The 20941-nt window shown below is 46.2% G+C and overlaps 1 protein-coding gene across 1 annotated transcript; it reads right to left on the bottom strand.

Annotated features, from left to right (window-relative positions):
- Nucleotides 1-18520: 18520 nt before the first annotated feature.
- On the bottom strand, nucleotides 18521-20930 carry Mocs3 (molybdenum cofactor synthesis 3). The gene has a single exon (XM_020175157.2). The coding sequence runs from the start codon at nucleotides 20727-20729 to the stop codon at nucleotides 19347-19349; it is 1383 nt and encodes a 460-aa protein (XP_020030746.2). The 5' UTR covers nucleotides 20730-20930; the 3' UTR covers nucleotides 18521-19346.
- Between the last annotated feature and the right edge of the window lie 11 nt (nucleotides 20931-20941).

The following is a 20941-nucleotide window of genomic DNA, read 5'->3' as shown; positions in this document are numbered from 1 at the left end:
ATGGCTGATGGGTATAGGGGCAGCTTGTTACTGTTCTATCTACTTTTGAGAATTCTTAAAAGATTTCCATCTGTGATGATTAATGTTTTGTTTCACCTTGGAAGGCCACAATACCCAGCTATTTATTATAGAAACATCATTCTAGATGTTTCTGTGAAAGTAGTTTTTGAAGTTTGTTTTTTTGTTGTTGTGTCTGTGTTTTTCGGCAGTACTGGAATTTGAACTCAGGACCTCATGCTTGCTGAGCAGGTGCTCTACCACTGAGCCACACATCCAGTCTCTTTTGCTTTAGTTTGTTTTTCAAATAGAGTCTCTCGCTTTTGCTCTGCTGACCTCAGAGTGTGCTCCTCCTACCTCCACCTCCCAAGTACATGAGATTACAGGCAAGCACCACCATACCCAGCCAAGAGTAGGTTTTAGATGAGATTAACCTACTGAATAAAGCAGATTACCCTCCAGAATGTGGTGGGCCTCATCAAAATCAGTTAATGACCCTTACTAGAAAAAGACCGAGCTCACCTAAAGAAGGGAGCTCTGCTATCCTTTTGCTTTTCTGGGGTCCTGGAGTCTGACTTGGGACCCTCTGTTATCACCTGGCACCCACCTTTTTAATGGACGCAATCCTCCTAGAGTCTTGATTCCTGTACCACACTACCTTGTGCTAAACGCTGTTACTACTCTTTTTTTGCCTTCTTTGTGAAGTTGACCTGCTGTGTATTAGAACATATTGCTGCTATTATATAGAACCAATGTTGTGAGTTATTTGTACTAGTGAAGTAAATTACTAACTCACAGGCTGAAAGCCTCTGATGGAATCAATACCTTATAAGACACCATGGAAGGGTGACAGTACAGAGTTATGAATCGTGACAGCGGGCATGTTTGTGAACCTTTGACATCATTTGGCTTAAGTGGAGCGATTTAATGGTCAGAGCTAGCAAAAAATAGGAAGAAAAATTTGCTGTAGTTCACTTTCAAAGTATTCCACTTTAGAATAAAAAAGGCTGCTATTTTGTTTGGGGGGAAAACAAAAAGGAAAGAACTCTGCAGGCAGACAGCCTTCAGATTCAAACTATCATACTGTAACTGTTCCCTGGGTCTCTAGTTTGCTGGTCTACCCTGCAGATTTTGGACTTGCTTTTCTCCACAGTTATGTGAGCCAGTTCCTTAAAATAAAACACACGAGTGCACACACACACACACACACACACACACACATTGGTTCTGTTTCTCTAGAGAACCCTGACTGAACTGTTGGGGATTGGACTTGACTTCCTGAGACAGTGCTGTGGACATGGAGCTGCACAGCTTTGTCCTTGTTGTGTTTTCTTCTTTCAATCATTTATGAATGTCCCAAGTGACTCATTCCTCCTCTGAGACCCTGAAGGAATCCCACCTGTTCCAGGAAACAAGCCTGGCTGCCGCTTCAGCTGGCATCAAGACACCCACATGGCTGAGACTCAGCAGAATGAGCAATTAAGGAAGATGGATCTGAACTCTAACTGCTTTTGTCTTACAGCTCATAAGGGCAAGGCGATTTGGACTTTAATTTACTTGTAATTTCAGTTACAAGGAAATCTTTGAACATGAATTTGTCCCAGAGAATATAATACTTTGTACTCAAATGTGAATATACACTCTCATTACCAAACCTCCGGTGAGTCACATTGAACAACAACGCTGGATTTAATTTGAGATGGGAAAAGTAATGAGGAATTAATTCTCAGTGCAGAATACTGAGTAGCCTCTGCCTTGATCTGACGAGCCTGTGTCTCCCCGCCCATTGCAGAGCAAATCATTCCAGAGGCTAGGCAAGAAGCACTGGCAGGCCAGGTGCTTGGTGGCTCACGCCTGTAATCCCAGCTACTCAGGAGGCAGAGATCAGGAGGATTGTAGTTTGAAGCCAGCTCCAGGCAAATAGTTCACAAGACCCTATCTCAAAAAAACCCTTCACAAAAAAGGGGTGGTGGAGTGACTCAAAGTGTTAGCCCTGAGTTCAAACCCCAGTACCACAAAAAAAGAAGAAGTAGTACTGGCAGACAGAGGTGCTCAAGAAGATAGAGGGCCAGGGATGGTCGAGAGACATTATCCCCCATGGGCAGCCCACCCTGCTATTCACAGGCTTTATAGTTCTATTTAAGGGTTCAAGACAACCAAAGGGAGGAGGGAGCCTGTGGAGGAACACATTTTCCACTTGTCCTGCTCCTTTATAGAGTGACAGTTCTGTTAACACAATGGTCCCAAACACACACCTGGACTGTGCTCTGACTTCACCTGGAATCATGGGTTGCCAGATTTAGCAAGGACAACTATGAGGGCACCTGTGGCTCATTCCTGAAATCCTAGTTACTCAGGAGACAGAGATCAGGAGGATTGCAGTTCAAAGCCAGCCTGGACAAATAGTTCATGAGACCCTAGCTCAAAAAAACCCTTCACCAAAAGGGCTGGCAGAGAGGCTCAAGGTGAAAGCCCTGAGTTCAAACCCCAGTACTGCAACAACAAAAAAAGACAAATATGAAACATTTAGTTAAATTTGGATGTTAGATAAACAACAAGTACTTTTTTTTTTGGCAGGACTGGGGTTTGAATTCAGAGCCTCCTGCTTGCTAAGCAGGTGTTCTACCACTTCAGCCACTCCACCAGTCCTTTTTTTGTTGTTGAATATTTTGCAGATAGGATCACAAGAACTATTTGCCTGAGATGTTCTCGAACTGCGATCCTCCTTGTCTCTGCCTCCTGAATAGCTCAAATAACAGGCGTAAACCACCGGCACCTGGCCAACAAACACTTTTTTTTGGTGGTACGGCAGTTTGAACTCAGGGCCTTACACTTAGGAGGCAGGCACTGTTACTGTTGATCCACCTCACCAGCCCAACAAATACATTTTTAATTCAAGTACGTTCCATACAATCTAAATATATACACTCATATACTGCACACACACACACATATGTATGCATATGTATATGTATTTTAAATATATACATACATGTGTTGTTTATCTGAAATGCATATTTAATGGGCATCCTGCACATTATCTGACGACTCTGGGAGAAGGAGTTTTACAAAAGCCCCAATGTCTGACCTTGACCTTGACCCCTGGATACAGCTGCAGCACTCTCCAGAGCCCCAGGCTCTTTCATCTGAACCAAGTTGAGGAAGCTGCCTGGAGTGTGGGTCCTGGCTTCTCTAGCTCTCTCTGCAGGGAGGACTGATGCAGTCATTTGGTGAGTCTGAAGAAAGAACTGGGCACGTGCACGCTGCCCCTCCCTCTCCTGTTTTTAACCTTGGTCGGTAGGAGGGGAGGTGTTTGAGGGGGATGGAGGAGCAGTATGTTAGCAAGGTTAGCCATACCCAAGTAGACAAAGACCCCAAACACCTTTTTTTTTTTTGTCATACCAGGCCTTGAACTGAGGGCCTTCACCTTGAGCCAATCCACCAGCCCTTTTATGATGGGTATTTCTGAGATAGGGTCTCGAGAACCACTTGTGTGGGGCTGACTTTGAACTGATGTCCTCCTGATCTCTGCCTCCTGAATAGTTAGGATTACAGACATGAGCCATCAGCACCCAGCACCTTTCTTTGTCTACCTAACTCAAGTTGTAGCAGGGAGGAGAACCAGAAGAGAAACAGACAGGCCTGAGTTCTGATAAAGTAGCAGGGGGAATGGGATGGCATAACAGAGAGGTAAAACCTAAAGAAACCAAATGTGAAGAAGGTCACACAGCACTAGGGGTAGAAGTGCACTAGCACTAGGGGGAAGTAGCCTATAGAGTTGCAAATAACCATGTATGGGTTAAGCCTTGTTTTTTAAATTTATTGCCTCTGTAACCTGCTTGCAAGGGTACATAGGTGAGACCCCTTTGTTCTTGGGGCTCAGCCTTTGGACAGGAGTCAGAGTCTGTGCCAGCACAATAAAGCATTGCTTCTTCACCTCGGAGTTCCATGTCTCTATTCCAGTTTCCCATAACAGAGTGTCTCTCTTTCACTGGGTGTTGAACTTCAGAAAGGAAGGAAAAGATGTTGAGAATTATTCCCTAAGACCCCATCGTCGGCCACCTGCCCTCCCCTCCTTTGTCATAGGACAGCTCAGACAGAGAGACAGGGCACCAAAGCTTTCGGGAAGCAAGTTTATCAAGCAGGCTGGCAGAGACTCAGACTCAGCCGACTTGCATCCAAAGGCTGAGCCCCGAGAACAAAGGGGGCCTTCCTTATATATCATTTAGAGCGGATTAAAGAAATAGGGGGTACAGCTTGTCCCATACATGGTCACATACTATTTCATTGGCCATTTTAACCTCTGGGGCGAGGTGATCCTTCTCTGGTCTCACCCCAGGTGACATTGCTCAAATCTGGTCTTTTCTGTTTCACTGTTGCACTGTTATCTCCCATTTTCTCCCTTCCCACTCCCTGCCTTCCTGCCATACCATGGCTGATTCAGGAGCATCCTTCATGTCTCTGACCTTTGCTCCAGGAAGCCTTCCCTAGAATTCAAGGCCCCTGGCTATGTGCTTTCCTAAAACCCTGTCTATTTTTTCCCTTTCTGGCCAATATCAAAAACTGAAATTAACAAAAGCCAAATTTTTCAACCTCAATACAATCCACCTGTGGGGGCCGGGTCATTCTTACCACCATCCCTGGCCCCCTCACTACACAGCAAGAGATGCTCCCCTCCCCCAGGTGTGACAATCAAAATGTCTGCAGAGCCTGGTGCAGATCACGCCTGTAATCCTAGCTACTTGGGTGGCTGAGATGGGGAAGATCGAAATTCTAGGCCAGCATGGGCAAATAACTCCTGAGACCCCATCTCCAAAACAACCAGAGCAAAATGAACTGGAAATGAGGCTCAAGCCATGGAGTGACTGCTTTGCAAGCACAAAGCCCTGAGTTCAAACTCCAGTCCCACCAAAAAAAAAAAAAAAGTCTGTAGACATTATCAAGTGTCCTGTGCCATATAGTCGTGTTTGGGACCAGTATGATCGTCAGTGTACAACCCGCAGTCACAAGGCACTGTGCTTTTACAGAAGGTCCTTGCACTTGGTTTAATGCTCTGATGCTGCCTTACTTTTTTGAGGTGTGCAAGTTTGATTTTATTAAGCTCACGATGAATATTGCAGCATATCATTTTTTTGTGATCTGACAACTAGGTTTCAACAGGCCGTGCAAATTATCTTGCAAGTCCTAATTGTGTCCTCAGTCTTTGAGGGCTCTCTCCGTATACAATGACAGGGGCTTTGGGAGAGCACAGAGCATATCCATTTTAATCACTGTCACGTCCCTAGTATTGGCAAGTAGAAGGTGCTGGAAAACATTTGAGGAGAAACTGCACGTAGACCCTGTCTGTGGCCACCCCTGCTGAGGAGCAAAAGAGTAGAATGACTTGGTCCACAGTGGCAGAAACCTCTCCACTTACCCGCCAACCTTCTTCCCAAGGCCGCAGGACACTCTTCCGAATTCCTACTGCCTGCTGAGCCACAAGGGTAGCTGTGCAATCTGTGGGCCTCACTTGTCCCTCCATCTGCCACGGTGGCTGGACAGAGCAGTCCCCAGAGGTCATCAGATGAGGCTGGTCAGGCAGGGTAAGAAACTACAGTTTTTCTTTTTCTTTTGTGATACTGGGGTTTGAACTCAAAGCCTCAGACTTGCTAAGCAGAGACTCTACAGCTTGAGTCACGCCCCCTGCCCTTTTTGCTTTAGGTATTTGTCAGATAGAGTCTCGTATTTATGTATTTATGCTCTGGCCAATCTGGATCTCCAACCTATTTGTGCTTCCTGGCATAGCTAGGATAACAGGCACATATGACTGTACCCGGTCAGAGGTTGAAATGGGGTCTTGAGAAGGTTTAGCGGAGGCTGGCCTAGGATCATCCTGGATCTCCACCTCCCAAGTGGCTGGAATTAAAGACTTGAGACTGTGCCAGTGACTCAGGAATCTTAGCTCCCCAGGAGGCAGAGATCAGGAGGATTGCTAGTCAAAGTCAGCCCCAGGCAAAGAGTCTGGGAGAAGCTATCTCAAAAACCCATCACAAAAAAAAAAGTGCTGGTAGATTGGCTTAAGGTGTAGGCCCTGAATTCAAACCCCAGTACCAAAAAAAAAAAAATAACAAAAAAAAAAACCTTTGAGCCAGAGCAAGCCTTCACTTCTCGCTGACTCTGGCCAGTTCAGGTTCAGCTGCCTGCCTATCTACAAATCTGTGGGGTCTGGTTGCCGTTCTCAGAGCCATGTGAGCTAGGGAAAGCCAGAGAGCATATCGCCATCAGGAAAAGTAAATGGCTAGAAGTGGGAACCCAAACTTCAAAGTAGTGAGAGTGATTGTGGCTTCATCTTAGAAGGTGACAGTCTCAGTTATACAAATGATTTATTTCTGTTTATAGCAGCTTTCTTCCATATGCTAACAGCTTGTGATGTTGGTGCCTAGCTTTGTTTGTTTGTTTTTTGTTAATGGACCAAATTTGAGGAACCATTAACTGCTCCCTTGGATTCCAATATACGGTCATTAGAATCTGCTTTTGCTAATTGCACTGACTCTGCACTGGGCCTGTAACTGCTCGGCCTCCACTTTGCAGCAGTCTCCTTTGCTCTGAACCTTTGTCTTCTGAGGTCACCTGGATTCGTGGAATGGAAAGACAGGACTGATAGATAAACATCTTGGACAAGAGTTGAACCCAGCTCCCCAGGCAGCAATGGCCTTCTTTTTTTTTTGCGGTACTGAGGTTTGAGCTCAGGGCCTTCACCTTTAGCCACTCCACAAGCCCAATTTTTTGTGATAGGGTGTTTTCAGATAGCCTCGCAGGAACTATTTCCGAGCTGGCTTCAAACCATGATCCTCCTGATCTCTGCTTCCTTAGTAGCTAGGATTACAGGTGTGAGCCAGCGCCTGGCTTAAAAATGGCCTTCTTATCATAACAAGGTCCCAGGTTATCAGTCATCGGATGAGGGTCATCTGGGGCACACTGGGACCACGCCTTTGACTGAGACTGTTTAACTTTGCAGACCTCTGGCCCCTCCCCCAATTCTTCCACTATTTAAACCTAAAGTTCACATCTGCATCCTGAACTGAAGATGGGCTGTAGTACTTACCCTCCCTCTTTTTTTTTTTTTTCCCCCCGGTGCTGGGGACCGAACTCAGGGCCTTACACTTGCCAGGCAAGCGCTCTTCCACTGAGCTAAATCCCCAACCCCCTCTTTTTTTTTTTTAATGTGGGACTGGGGCTTGAACTCAGGGCTTCACACTTGAGAAACAAGTGCTCTTCTACTTGAGCCACACCTCCAGTCCATTTTGCTCTGGTTATTTTGGAGAACTATTTGCCTGGGCTGGCCTATGATTCCCCAATCTCAGCCTCCCAAGTAGCTAGGATTACAGGCATGAGTCACTGAACTTGGCTATTCCTCCCACTTCCTGCACTGGCCACGTGTTAATAAATCTATTGCTCTGCTTGAAACCAGAGTTTTGGACCCAAAGCTCAAACTAATGAGAGTCCATATGCTGGGTGGGGCCACCTGCCGCTAAATGCCAAATAAAGAGGCCTGGTGAAGGCAGGGAAAGGAGGTTTGTTACACGGCTCGGGCATGCTATGGAAAGAGGCAGAGTAAGCACTCAGCCCATCTTCAGCCATCTTTGGGGTACAGACATGATCTATAGGTTTAAATAGTCAAAGAACTGGGGGCAGGGGACAAAGGTACACATAGTTAAACAGTCCCAGTCACAGGTGTAGTTGTGACTGGCAGAGCAATCTTGGTCAGGCAGGTGGTCTGGTCCAGTTTTGGGAGTTATCGCCTGGAGGGAGGAATCTGGTTCTTATTTGAGAGGATTCTTGGGATAATTATCTTCACTGGAAGGGTGGCAATTCCAGGTGGCTCCAGTTCATTGTCATAAAGATGTTATCAGTTCTGTCCTTTTTGGAATCCAAGGTGATTGTAAAGTGACTGTAAAGAGAATGGCTTAGAGCAAAGACAGCTATAAAATGGAGACAAAAATGCCACGCTTCTCCTGTGTTTAGTTAATATGTGTGCTCAAGTGAGGAGTCAGTGCTTTTCAGCAAAAGCAACTTGAACTTGAGCACCTCTTACATGCTCTTGACCATACTTGTCTCTTCGGTTAGTGTATGGGGCAAGTGGCCAGGTGACACATTGGAACTGCCAGAGTACCAGCTCTGGTCACACCAGTAACAACCCTGAGCATCACTTTGGGCTTAAGTGTGTGAGTCTCTGTCTCCATCTGTAGGAATGGAAGTGAGGCAGGCTAGAAATGGAAAGAAGTCACCTTGAGACTCTCCTCAGTGCACGTCTGGCTAAACTCCTGGTCTCAGCCCAAAGCCATCCTTTGCAGTGGTGTTTCTTTGCAATTGTAAAATCTTAACAGTTGCAGAGTTCTCTCAATCGGAAGTCCTTTGCAGTTGTAAGTTTCACCAGACAGGAAGCCTTGGGGGAATTCCGCCCTTGATCACCTCTCAGGTAAAAGCCCTCTGCTGAAAACGTGAATATTGGTCACGCCTCACACATGCAATTAAAATACTGGAGAGTCAGCACAGGTGCATGCACACGGTGCCCCACGTGTGTGACAAGACCTTGTCAATCAATCCTGTCAACCACCATAGCCCATCCTGCAAAGCCCGCCCAGGTTTTTCCTGCCTTTTGCCCACTGCTTTCTCTTGCGGTGCCCTTCCCTCCCCTTCAGTACACTCTACTGTCACTTCCACTACATTTTCACATCCGGCCTGAATTCTTCTCTCCAGAGACACAAGCGCCTAAAACTCTTCTGACCAGGGTCTTCAGAGACCATCCTCCAGTAACTGAAAAACCCCAGTCACCACGGAGCTGGCTTGCCCTGGCGAGGCGGTATCTTGTGCCCCAAGGTTTCATGGTCCCCTGTAGAGAAAGGACTAGACATGTCGTGGGTGGTGCTCTCCCGCTGTGTGCGGTAACAGAAAAATACATTTCTCATTTGCTTTCCCTTAACCCCAGCCCTCATTAGTATTCACATCTCAGTAAACAACACAGACATTCACCCAGCCCTTCCAATTGTCCAGGCAAAACCCGAGCTCTCCTCCCTCCTCCCTCCTCTCCTCTGACCCTTCAGGGATCCACCTCCAACCCATCCACTTCTCACCATGCCCTCGTCCTAGTTCATCACCCAAATAATGGGCCCCAGAGATGTCAAGTTTAAATCCCTGGAGCCTGCGAAGATGTTACTATACAAGGTAAAAGAGATTCGCAGATGGAATTAAAAATCTTTTTCCTTCTTTCTTTTTTCTTTTTTTTGTACTGGGGTTTGAACTCAGGGGCTACACCTGGAGCTACTCCACCAGCCCTTTTCCATTATGGGTTTTGTGAGCTAAGATATCACGAACTATTTGCCTGGGCTGGTTTCAAACCATGATCCTCCTGATCTCTGCCTCTTGAGTTGCTAGGATTACAGGCATGAACCACTGACATGAAACTGGGATTAAGAATCTTGAGATTGGGCTGGTAGAGTGGCTCAAGAGGTAGAGCACCTGCCTAGCAAGAGTGAGGCCCTGAGTTCAAACCACAGGACCAAAAAAAAAAAAAAAAATCTTGAGATAGGCCTTGTGCTGGTGGTTCACGCCTGTAATCCTAGCAACTCAAGAGGCAGAGATCAGGAGGATTGCAGTTCGAAGCCAGCCTGGGCAAATAAATTCAAGAGACCCTATCTCAAAAATACCCAATGCCAAAAGGGGCTGGTGGAGTGGCTCAAGGTGTAGGCCCTGAGTTCAAGCAAAAAAAAAAAAAAAGAAGAAGCAGGAAGAGAAAGAGGAGCTGGTGATTGGGAGGCTGCAGGGAAGGAGCTGCCTGGCTGGCTGGTAGAGTTGAAAATACTACACTGTTGTTTGATGACAGAGCAAGGGGCTAAGAGTCAAGGAGTGCAAGCAACCTCCAGTAGCTAAAAAAAGGCAAGGGATGGATTTTCCTCTATAGCCTCCAGAAAAAAATGAAGCTTTAATGACATGTTTTGATTTTAAGACTCCTGACTTGGGACTGCAAAAACTAACAAATTTGTGCTGCTTCCATCACTAAATCTGTGGTAATTTGTTACAGTTGCAACAAGAAAATGATACACCTGCCAGTCACCATCACCTCTGTGCTTACAATAGCCTGACTGATTCCATTTTCAGAATAACCCTTTCCACAGGGCAGCCAGAGGAATCTCAGTCACGTTACTGGGGTTGAGCACCCTCTCTTCTAATCCTCGACTGTGGCTTGGATGCGGCTGGTCCACAAGGGTGCATGTGTTCGAAGATGGTGATTTGAAGAGCTGGTGGGACCTTCAACAGGTGGACCCTAGTAGGGGTCACTGAGGCTGCTGCTCTTGGAAGTGGTTAGGTAGTTCTTGTGGGACCGAGTTAGAGCCCAGTCACTCCCCCTGCTCTGGCTTCTTGTCCCTCCATGTGATCTCTCCCACCATGACACCATCTGCAGCGAGGTCCATCTGAGCTGAGCCAACGCCAGTGCCATGCCTTGACCTTCCAGATCTGTGAGCTAAATCAGTTTCCTTTCTTTCCCTTCCTTCTTTCCTTCCTTCCCTCCCTCTCACTCGTTTCCTCCCTCCCTTCCTTCCTTCCTTCCTGGCTTCTTTCCTTCCTTCCTTTCTCTCTCTCTCTCTCTCTCTCTCTCTCTCTCTCTCTCTCTTCCTTTTTTTTGTTGTACTGGGGTTTGAACTCAGAGCCTTCACCTTGAGTCATTCCACCAGCCCTTTTTTATGATAAGTTTTTTTGAGATAAGATCTCACAACTATTTGCTCAGAGCTCCTGCTCTCTGCCTCCTGAGTAGCTAGGATTACAGGCATGAGCCACCAGTACCCAGCAAGTTCTCTTTTCTTTGTAAAAGAGGTAAATCTTGTGTATTCTGTCATAGTAACAGAAAATAGACAACTACACCCTCTCACAGTTTTCTATCACCCTTAGAATTACATTCATGGCCCAGGATGCCTTGCATGATCTGCCCCTGCCTTCTACCCTCTCATTTACTCTGCTGTAGCCTTAGTTGGCTCCTCTTATGTCCTTCAACTCAGGATGTTCCTTCCAGCCTCAGGGGCTTTGCACTTGCTATTCTTACTACCTTAGAATGACCCGAACTCAGCTTATGGCGCCTGCTGTTTCCTCTTTCAGGCCCTGATTAAATGGCCCTTATCAGGCATCTTCTCTGGTTGCCACCCCACGTTTTTTGATTGTATATTCATCCTGTCATGTAGCAAGCTTGTGCCACAGGAGCCAAGTCTGTCCTGGCCATGCTGTGTCCTACTGCCCTGTGTCAGGTACCTGCCCACTTCCAACACCCACTAAGTAGTTCTTGAATCAATTGTGTTTCCCAGGCACCTAAATGACCCCCGTCGTCGTACGCCCTGTGTTTATCAGCACTCAGTCAGGTTCCAACTCTAACAAAGCAGCTGGGAAGCTGGGCCTTTGTGCAGGGTCAGGGTTACCAGGCCCACAGACCTGGCAGACACTTCCCGCCGAGAATCAGGGTAAAACTGAGCTGCTGATTGATTAAATCATCCTGACAGCCTTCCTGTAGAACTTTTAATTAAATGCTCCAAAGAGTCTTTATACATAATGCCCTGTGAGATCAAAAATAAAGGCAAACATTTGAGAGAAGAAAAAAGGGGGGGAGGGCTATTCGCCGCCTTCCCTCTAATTGAAACCATGCCAACCTGAGCACTGGCATGAGAATAGCTGTTACCCATCAAGCAGGGTTTTGGGTTTTTTTTTTTGGGTGGTCTGGGATTTGAACTCAGAGCTTTGAGTTTGTAAAGCAGGTACTGTACCGCTTGAGCCACACCTCTAGTCCATTTTGCTCTGGTTATTTTGGAGATAAGGTCTCTCAAACTATTTGCCCAAGCTGGCCTTCAACCATGATCCTCCCAACCTCAGCCTCCCAAGTGGGTAGGATTACAGGTGTGACCACAGGTGCCCAGCACAGTGATCTTTTTCTAAATCATCAGATTGACAAGGTGTAAAAGTTGGAAAGACAATGCCAGCAAGGGTGTTGGGGAGTAGCCTTCTTTAGTGTGTTGGCACACATTAATTCATCCTTTTTGAAGGAGAATTTGGCAGTGCCAAAATTAATTCAGAATTAGAATATGACAAACTCTAATGTAGCACCAACTTTGTTACATGCATTTGTACAAACATATAAATATTTAGCTATCCCCTGAAGCATTGTGAGCGATAGCAAAAGGCTGTAAAATTCCTAAGCGCCCTTAGCAAGAAAGCAGTTAAGGGAGTTGTAGAGTGGAGCGAGCTTTCTCTTTCACTCCTGGTTATTACTACTGAACCTAACTGGGGCTAACGAGAGATGCAGAAAGGACAGACAATAGTTAGACAGACAGACATGCAGAAAGTTGGGGCCAGGTGTGTTGGGCACTCGGTGGAGACACAGCAGCCTCATTGCTTTTTACCTCTATTAGTCTCTTCTCTTTAAACTCTGCTTCTTTTCTCTATCTTTTCTTTAAGGCCTTACTCCTTTACAAGTCTTTAAAACCTTGCTTCTAAAGTCTTCTTTTCTGTTCTTTAAAGTCTCTTTCCTTAGACTCGCTCTGTCCCATGTTTTCTCTTAGCTGTTCTTTAGCATAGTCATCTTAAAATCTTTGCCCCCAGACTTGCACTGTCCCATGTTCTCTTTAGCTTTTCTTTAGCTTAGCTTTTCTAAAGCCTATGTATAAAGTTCTCGGTGCAAACTTGCACTGTCCCATGTTCTCTCTTTAGCTTTCTTAGCAATTCTTTTCCCTTCAGCAATTCTCCCTCCAGCAATTTCCCTTCAGTCAAAAACCTCCATCAATAAACCTCCCTTCATCCAAAAAGCCCCCCATCAAAAAGCCTCCCATCATCAAAAAAACCTCCCTTCATCCAAAAAGCCTCTCTCCCATCCAGCAATTCATTTCCCTTCATCCAAAAGCCTCTTGTCCTCCTTCAGCGAGTCTTTTATACCCAGTGGTAAACAGGGAGGTGAAGCAGTAGTTCTGGGGGAGGGGCGTGACTTTGTACAAGAGGAACCTGCGTTCCTGCTTCTCTGAAGGTAAACAACTTAGGAAAAGCAGTTGAGCTGCATCTCACCTTATGTCCTCATAGGCTTCTACTCCACTTTCCACAGTAGAGCATTTGTAAATAATGGCCGATCCAAAGAGCTGAGGTCAAATGGAACAGTGACCAACACATGCTACATTTTAATGTTTTCTTTTGTTTGCACATGGCGGGGTCTCACTATGCTGCCCAGGCTGGCTTCGATCTCAAGATCCTTCTGCCTCAGCCTCCCCCAATAGCTGGGATTATAGGCATGCACCACCACACCCTATTTATATACTACATTTTCAAAAGCAAAGTATAGTAACAATGTAAATAGAACGCTGCCATTTGCATTTAAAAAGGTATACATAGCCAGGCCTCATGGTGCTCGCCTGTAGTCCAGGCTGCTCAGGAGGTGGAGGCAGGAGAATTGCTTGAGCCCAGGAGTTTGAGAGCTCCCTGAGGAGCACGTAGATACCTTCTTAAAGAAAAGTGCATATGCAAATATGCATGAGCAAGAACACTGTAAGACTTGTTACAGAGATTGAGGAAGGACCTTAAAGACAGAAAGTTAGGAAAGTCTTCCATTTTCTATATTCTTTTTGTTTGTTTGTTTTTAAACTTGTTTTGAAATAATTTGAGCTTCAAAAATTAAGTTCCATCCCGTTTAACATCTTATAACTCCATGGTGCATTTGTCAAAACTGAGAATATTGGTGCAATATTACACACTACGGATTTTGTTCAGATGCTTCCTGTTTTTCACCTGTTTGCTCTGTCCCCGCAGCCAGTCCAGGATACCACAGAGCATTTAGTCTGCTTGCATTTGAACTGTTTACATTTTATCTTGAGCATGAATTATTTTTAATAATTACTTTTAAAAACCTAAACATGCACCTGTAATCCTAGCTACGCAGGAGGCAGAGAACAGGAGGATCCTGGTTGGAGGCCAGCCCAGGCAAAACTCCAGGAGACCCCATCTCAACCAATAAAAAGTGGGGCATGAGGGTTGGTGATGTGGCTCAAGTGGCAGAGCACCTGCTTAGCAAATGTGAGGTCATGAGTTCAACCCCCAGTGCCACCAAAAAAAACAAAAACAGAAAATGGGGCATGGTGGTGTGTACCTGTCATCCCAGCTACTCAGGAAGCATAAATAGTAGAGGTCAAGGTCCAGGCTGGCCTGGGGAATAAACGTGAGCCCCTATTTGAAAAATAGCAAAAGGAAAAAGGACTGGGAAAGTGGCTCAAGTGGCCCTGAGTTCAAGTCCCAGTCTCACACACACACCCCCCTCTGAGTGTGTGCAGCCTAACCATATGGCCATGCTTATACAGGATTGATACTTTGAGGTCATATTTTGCTGCTTTAAGCTAGAAATGTTTAAAAGGACAATAAAATCTTTTTTTAGATAACCATTTTGAATCAACTATCTTTCAATATCTCTAAAAGCTAATCCACTAGTTCCTTCCTGCTGCCATTAGGGGTTAATTTATGGGTTTAATTCAGCCCAAAACACTAAAAGTGCAAATTTCCAAAAGTGTCATTTGTAGACTCATTTCTCTTACACTCTCCACCCTCACCTGACTACTTTGCAGGTACATTTTTCTAAGAAATTACTTTTAAACACCAATTCACCAAAATACCAGGAAATTGCCAGGCACTGGTGACTAGCAGCTATACTCTTAGCTACTTGGGAGGCTGAGATTGGGAGGATCACCATTGGAGACCAGCCTGGACAAATAGTTTTTGAGTCCCCTTCTCCGAAATACAGAGGAAAATGGACTGGAGGTGTAGCTCAAGTGGAAAAATACCTGCTTTGCAAGCATGAAGTTCTGAGTTGAAACCCCAACCCCGTCAAAAAACAAAACAGAAATACTAGGAAAGCCCTGCTTGGTGGTGCACACCTATTATTTTCGCACTTGAGAGGGTGAGACAGAATGATAATGAATTCAAGGCCAGTCTGAGCTACAGACCAAAGCTCTCTCATAAATACCAAACCAAACCAACAAACAATCTCCAAAATACTAGGAAAAGAAAAAAATAGATTGACTGATAGCAAATGTAGCGTCACTATTCCAACTTTTTTTTTTTTGGTGGTATTGGGGCTTGAACTCAGGTCCTTGTACTTGCTAGGTAGGCATCCTACCACTTGAGCCACTCCATCAGCCCCTATTCCAACTTTTTAGTCTTCTGAAATGATCAACCGCAAGTGATTGACATGACATTAAATTTACACAATATAAAATAACACCGCCTCAGTCTCTGGAGTGCTGTCATTACAGGTGCGCCCCGCCGGCTCCTTCACTCTGCTTGCCTGGTCCTGCTGCTACTGATTTGCAGTCCTTTGCTTTAAGCTCTGTGTAAAACAGTTATTTATAATTTTTGTGTCATCAGAGAAACATGATCTACGAGGCCTATTTTCCTTTACTGCTGTAAAGAACATCAAAGGGACATACTTATATTTCTCTAGTGTCTTAAGGTGATGGTCTCTGCGACACAGAGACCATCTGTGTCATCTCTTGTCATCTTGTTCAGCCCTCACATCTATAGTGCTCTTGGTATTGTTTTCATGAAAAGTTAGAAACTCCCTGGAGAGATGATGGCCGGACTGGGGGGGTCAGAGCACTGTGGGGACAGTGAGAAGTGGACTCATGCTATTCGAATGTGGAAAGGTGCATCTGGAAGGTGGGGGCAGGGAGGAGTCTGGGTAGACCCATGACTGTCTGCCTCAGCAGGTGATGAGGGCCAAACTGTAAAATCTCTCCTTCCCTTTGCTCTCACCCGAAGTGGGCCAGGGGCTTTGCTGGATTTAAGTCTCTTCAAACTCACCTGAACCTCTTCCCGCTAAGTTCTACTTCATTTAAGGCCTCCCTCATCTGGCAGCACCGGGTAAATGTCATTAAAAATGACATCTCCCATCACCACCCTTCTGTCCCCTTTTAAACCAAGGTGCCACCAAGAGGGGAAATTTTACAACATAAGCCCTTTTCCCTTCAGCAGCCTGCCCCAAGATGGCATTAGGAGGCAGGAACAGAACACCTAGAGAAGGCATTTTTGCTTGTGTTGTGAATAACTGAGTATTAGAAACCAAGATGTCAACACGTAGGACATCGTAGTAAACTGTCTGTGTGCGCTGTGTACCCCAAATGCTGAGCTGGCTTAATTAGTTTTTCTCACACGTCCCTGTGTCTCACACACTTATCAGTCATACTGTTCTATCATTCTATTCCATTGTCATTTTATTTGACACACTTTCCTGTTCCCATACTGTAATAGCTTTCCAAATGTTCTGACCTGACTCCAGCATTACCCCACAGTCTCCCGACGACACATGGCCTCAAATGACAAGATCTTAGTGTTACCTGGACTTCTGCAGCTTAAATAAGGGACGCAGAGAAGTTAGTAGAGCAAGATGGACCATGTACATCACCTCAAGTGCCTGCGGACCCCCTGAAGGAACCCTTTGCTCTGTTGGAAAGAGCAGCTAATTAAAAATAAATGAGCCTGGGGGAACACCCTCAGAAGACTGAATGTCCTTTTCTGACCTCTGTCCACCCTGGCAACCCTTCAATTAACCAGCTGACTCTCGGTTGACACTTGCTTCCCACCTTCCTCAAACTAAGTAGCTCGGACTGGCCACTACATAGAGCACAGTGGCAGTGCTCCTCAGCCACAGCCCGTGGATTCAAATCCCAAAGAACCCAGGAAGTGCTCCACACGTCAGCTGTGATTTTACTTAAAATCCAGACTCAGACATGGTGGCCTGCAGCCTATGTGACCCTTACACGTTCCTCACCTCTCAAACCTCACTCTGACACCCTCCCCAGTTTCTCATAACCAACTTGCCTCTGCAGTTTCTTGAATAGTCTAAATCCAAGTTTATTTGCCTGAGAGTATTTAACTCGTTTTTTGCCACCAGTGTAGGATTGCTCTCTTTTAGAACTGGCACCTCACCAATCAGGTTTGGGGTTTAACGTCATCTCAGAAAAGGTCCCTCCTAATCAATCTGTCCAAAATCAATCTCCTTCCCTCCCCAGTACTTCAGTTTCATTTATTTTACAGCACCTATGGCTAATTTACTTATGATGTCTCTATTTAAATGCAAATGCCACGGCAACAGGAAATGTCTTGTTCATTTTTATCCCACAGCTTAAAATAACTAGAACATAAAGGTACTCGAATACTTGTTAAATAAAAAGAAAAACATCAAGTTCAAATCCTACCTAAATGTAAAAACCTAGCCACAGTTCTCACAGAAAACAAATTTCAAATCTAAAAGGGATTTAAGTTTTATACTGGTTATTTGTCATAACCTTTCAAAAAGTCTTCCATTATTTGGGAAAACCACACAGCAGTTCTGCCTTTCTACTGCAGACCTCAGAATTCAAATTTCCAGACTCTACTGCAGCTAGGATGCAAGCTGTGGCCAGGCTCTGTCTGACACCCTTGTGGTTCATAGTACAGTGTCTAAGGCTCCAGTGCCTGTGGTGGCCTGATGGGACAGTGCAAAATAAGCTACTCATGTGCCTAGTTCTAACATACTCTGGGGCATCACTCCTCAAAGTATAGTCTTGAGTCTGTTCCCCAAATCCTCAAAAAAAAGCCTTCTGTCACTTTGATAAGCCCTTTCCTACTTAATCAGCTCAGCCAGCTTCTGAGGCCTGAACCACTGACAACTAGGTTTGCAGGAACTACAACTGCCTGAGCAGAGGACATCAGTCTTTAAAATAGGAAACAGTTTCTAGTTTATCATGTTTCCTGATGTGCATCACAATCAGCTTTCCCTGAACAACTAGTTGAAAGACACAGCCAGTGTCTCCCTTTTCCACTTCATTTTTCTTAAGTCCTTGGGAGAAGTATACAGAAGAGCCCTGCTCCAACTTCCTAACAGAGAACAGCACACTGTACTGTTAGGCACAGGTTCCAAGGGGAAGTTACAAGTTACCTACAATGTGTTTTTTTTTTTTTTTCAGCACTGGGTCTTGAACTTAGGGCCTACAACCTTGAGCCACTCCATCAGCCCTTTTCTGTGATGGGTTTTTTGAGATAGGGTCTTGAGAATTATTTGCCAGGGGTGGCTTTGAACCTAGATCCTCTTCATCTCTGCCTCCTGAGTAACTAGGATTATAGGCATGAGCCATGGTGTCAGCTCACTTTTAATTTTGCTGTACGTAATGGAAGCTGGGTAGACTGCCATTTCTTGAAGCTATTTTTAAATAAGTAAACATAAGAACACCTACATTGTACACTGCTGTAAAAATGCTGAACTAAAAGAGATTCAATCAAAATAGAAGAAGCAAATTAAAGGGAGAGGCAAAAGGCTGGGTAAAAGACTGAAGATTCTGAAGCAAGTTAAACCACACTACATGTTTAGCAAATGTTATGTGTGTACAACATAAGTGGACTCTGAAGCTAACTGTAAGAAAATATTAACAACTTATGAGGGAAAGTGATAGGCTACCAAGGCGGTTTCTTTTATTTTGCCAAAGTATAAAGATCTCACTTTGATATTAATTAAAAATGTTTATTCGTTGACTATTTCATACTTACTCTGAAGGACATGTTGTCATTTCCAGTAGAAATGAGGTCCAAAGGACATCTTACTAAACAATAAACTGAACACAAGCATACCATCTGTGAACAATTTGGTTAGACTTAAGTTAGTACATCTTTTTTTGTGTGTGTATAGTACTGGGGTTTGAACTTAGGGCCTTGTGTTTGCTAGGCAAACTCTACCACTCAAGCCACTCTGCACTTGCCTAGCATATGTGAGGCCTTGGGTTAAATAAATACCCAGCATTGCAAAAAACCAAAACAAAACAAAAATAAAAAAAACTCACAGAAAATAGGTAAAGTGGCCTATTGAGATAGTTGTTTGATTAAGAGAGGTGGGGGGGGGAAGCAAGACAAATAAATGATCTGCCATGTAAAATACAAAATCCGGGTTGGCAGAATGGCTCAAGTGGTACAGCACCTGCCTAGCAAGTATGAGGCCCTGAATTCAAACCCTAGTGCTGCAAAAAAAACAAAAACAACAAAACCCAATCCTGTCCCATTATATCTCACACGTTCAAGACCCCCTTCCAAAGGCTGAAAACACAAGGTGGTAACTACTATAATCCACTCAGTCATCCCATACATTTGCCAGGTCCTGGGTTTGATCTCAGCCCCGCAATAAAACAACAAAAAGACATAAAAAGCTATTTATAAAAGGAGTCCATATAGTCACAGATACTGGAGAAACCCCGGCTCCTGTCTATGTTACTGAAGAAATGCGAATGAACGTATCTTGGGTACCCTAGCAATCCAGGTCGACTCTACCAGTTACGTCAGTACTGTGGGAACGTGCCATCGATTTTGGCAGCCCAGGCCATGAGGCCCCCGACGACATCCTGAACTGTCAGAGAGTCTACCTCTCGGGCTGCTGCTAAGGACTGCAGGATCCTCACGGCCTTCTGGGAGTCATTTCCTAGTTTGCAAATCACATAGAGGGGAAGGGCGGCCCCTTCCTCTGTGCTCCGCTTCACTTCCCGGATGGCGTCGCGTAAGCGTTTCAGGCTCTCTGCATCCCTCCGTTCCAAATGTTTCAAAGGAATGTGCAGGGCATGAGGCAAGCGACAGATGTCCACCTCCACTTGGGGCCTGACGTCCAGCAGCAGGTGGGGTGCCCCGGAATCCAGCAGTCGCTTATAGTCGGTCACAGAAACCCGCTCCTCGGGCTTCAGTAATTGCAAGGAGCGGCACTTATCGGTGGCTGAGGAGCCACAGAAGTCCTCATAGTCCTGCAGGTCGGTCACCGTGGGCCGCTCCCCGCAAGCTGCACAGTCAAGCCTGCGCCCCCGCAGGCGAATACAGCGGAAAAGGCCTCCGAGGGCGTCAAAGAGCAACAAGCTGCCACTGTAGGAGGGACCCAGACCCGCAGCGATCTTCAGGACTTCCAGGGCCTGCAGGCAGCCTAGAACTCCTGTCACGACACCGAGCACCCCGCCGTCCGCGCAGTTGGTCACTGTCTCCGCCGGCGGGGGTTGGGGGAATACGCAGCGGTAGCAAGGCCCGCCGGCATAGTGGTAGACTGTGATTTGGCCCTCGAAGCGCAAGGCGCTGGCGGACACCAGAGGCCGGCCGGCCAGCACGCAGGCGTCGTTAACCAGGTAGCGAGTGGGCACGTTGTCCGAGCAGTCGGCCACCACGTCGTAGCGGCGGACCAGGTCCAGCGCGGTGGCCGGCGTGAGGGCCTGCACGTAAGGCACACATTCCACTGCCGAGTTGAGGCGGCGCAGCGAGGCGGCGGCCGAAAAGGCTTTGGCGTGGCCGGCCAGGGCCTCGCCGTGCAGCACTTGGCGGGCCAGGTTGCTCACCTCTACCACGTCGTAGTCCACAAGGCCGAGGCGGCCCACGCCGGCTGCTGCCAGGTACTGCGCCAGCGGGCAGCCGAGTCCACCGCAGCCCACGATTAGCACAGACGCGGTCGCCAAGCGCAGCTGTCCTTGCACGCCCAGCTCCGGCAGCACGAGCTGCCGGCTGTAGCGCAGGATCTCATCTCGGGACAGGGAAGGCTTTGGCGGCAACGGCGACATTGCAGCCAGCCGTTCCGGTTCTGGCTCTTGCTCTGCTAGAAGAGCCGCCGCCAGCCTCTGCTTGAGGGAATCCAGCTGCTTCTCACGCTGGGCAACTTCAGCCTGTAAGGCGAGTATGTCCTCCAGGGCAGCCATGGCGACTTTTTCCGGAAATTGGCGTAACAAGAACTTCCGCTTCCGGCTTGCTGTCGCCTAGCGATTGGAATAAACTAAAAAAATTCATGGAGCTTGGGGTAAGGTGATGAATAGATAGATATTTCCTGAAGAAACCTTCCGATTCAAATAAAAAAATAAATCCTAGGTATTTCCGATTGAATCGTACTGAGGCCCTAGAAGATTTAGGCCGG

This window comes from Castor canadensis, chromosome 5 (genome assembly GCF_047511655.1).
Source record: "Castor canadensis chromosome 5, mCasCan1.hap1v2, whole genome shotgun sequence".
NCBI classification, from domain to species: Eukaryota; Metazoa; Chordata; class Mammalia; order Rodentia; family Castoridae; genus Castor; species Castor canadensis.
This window is presented reverse-complemented; position numbering and strand designations above follow the sequence as displayed.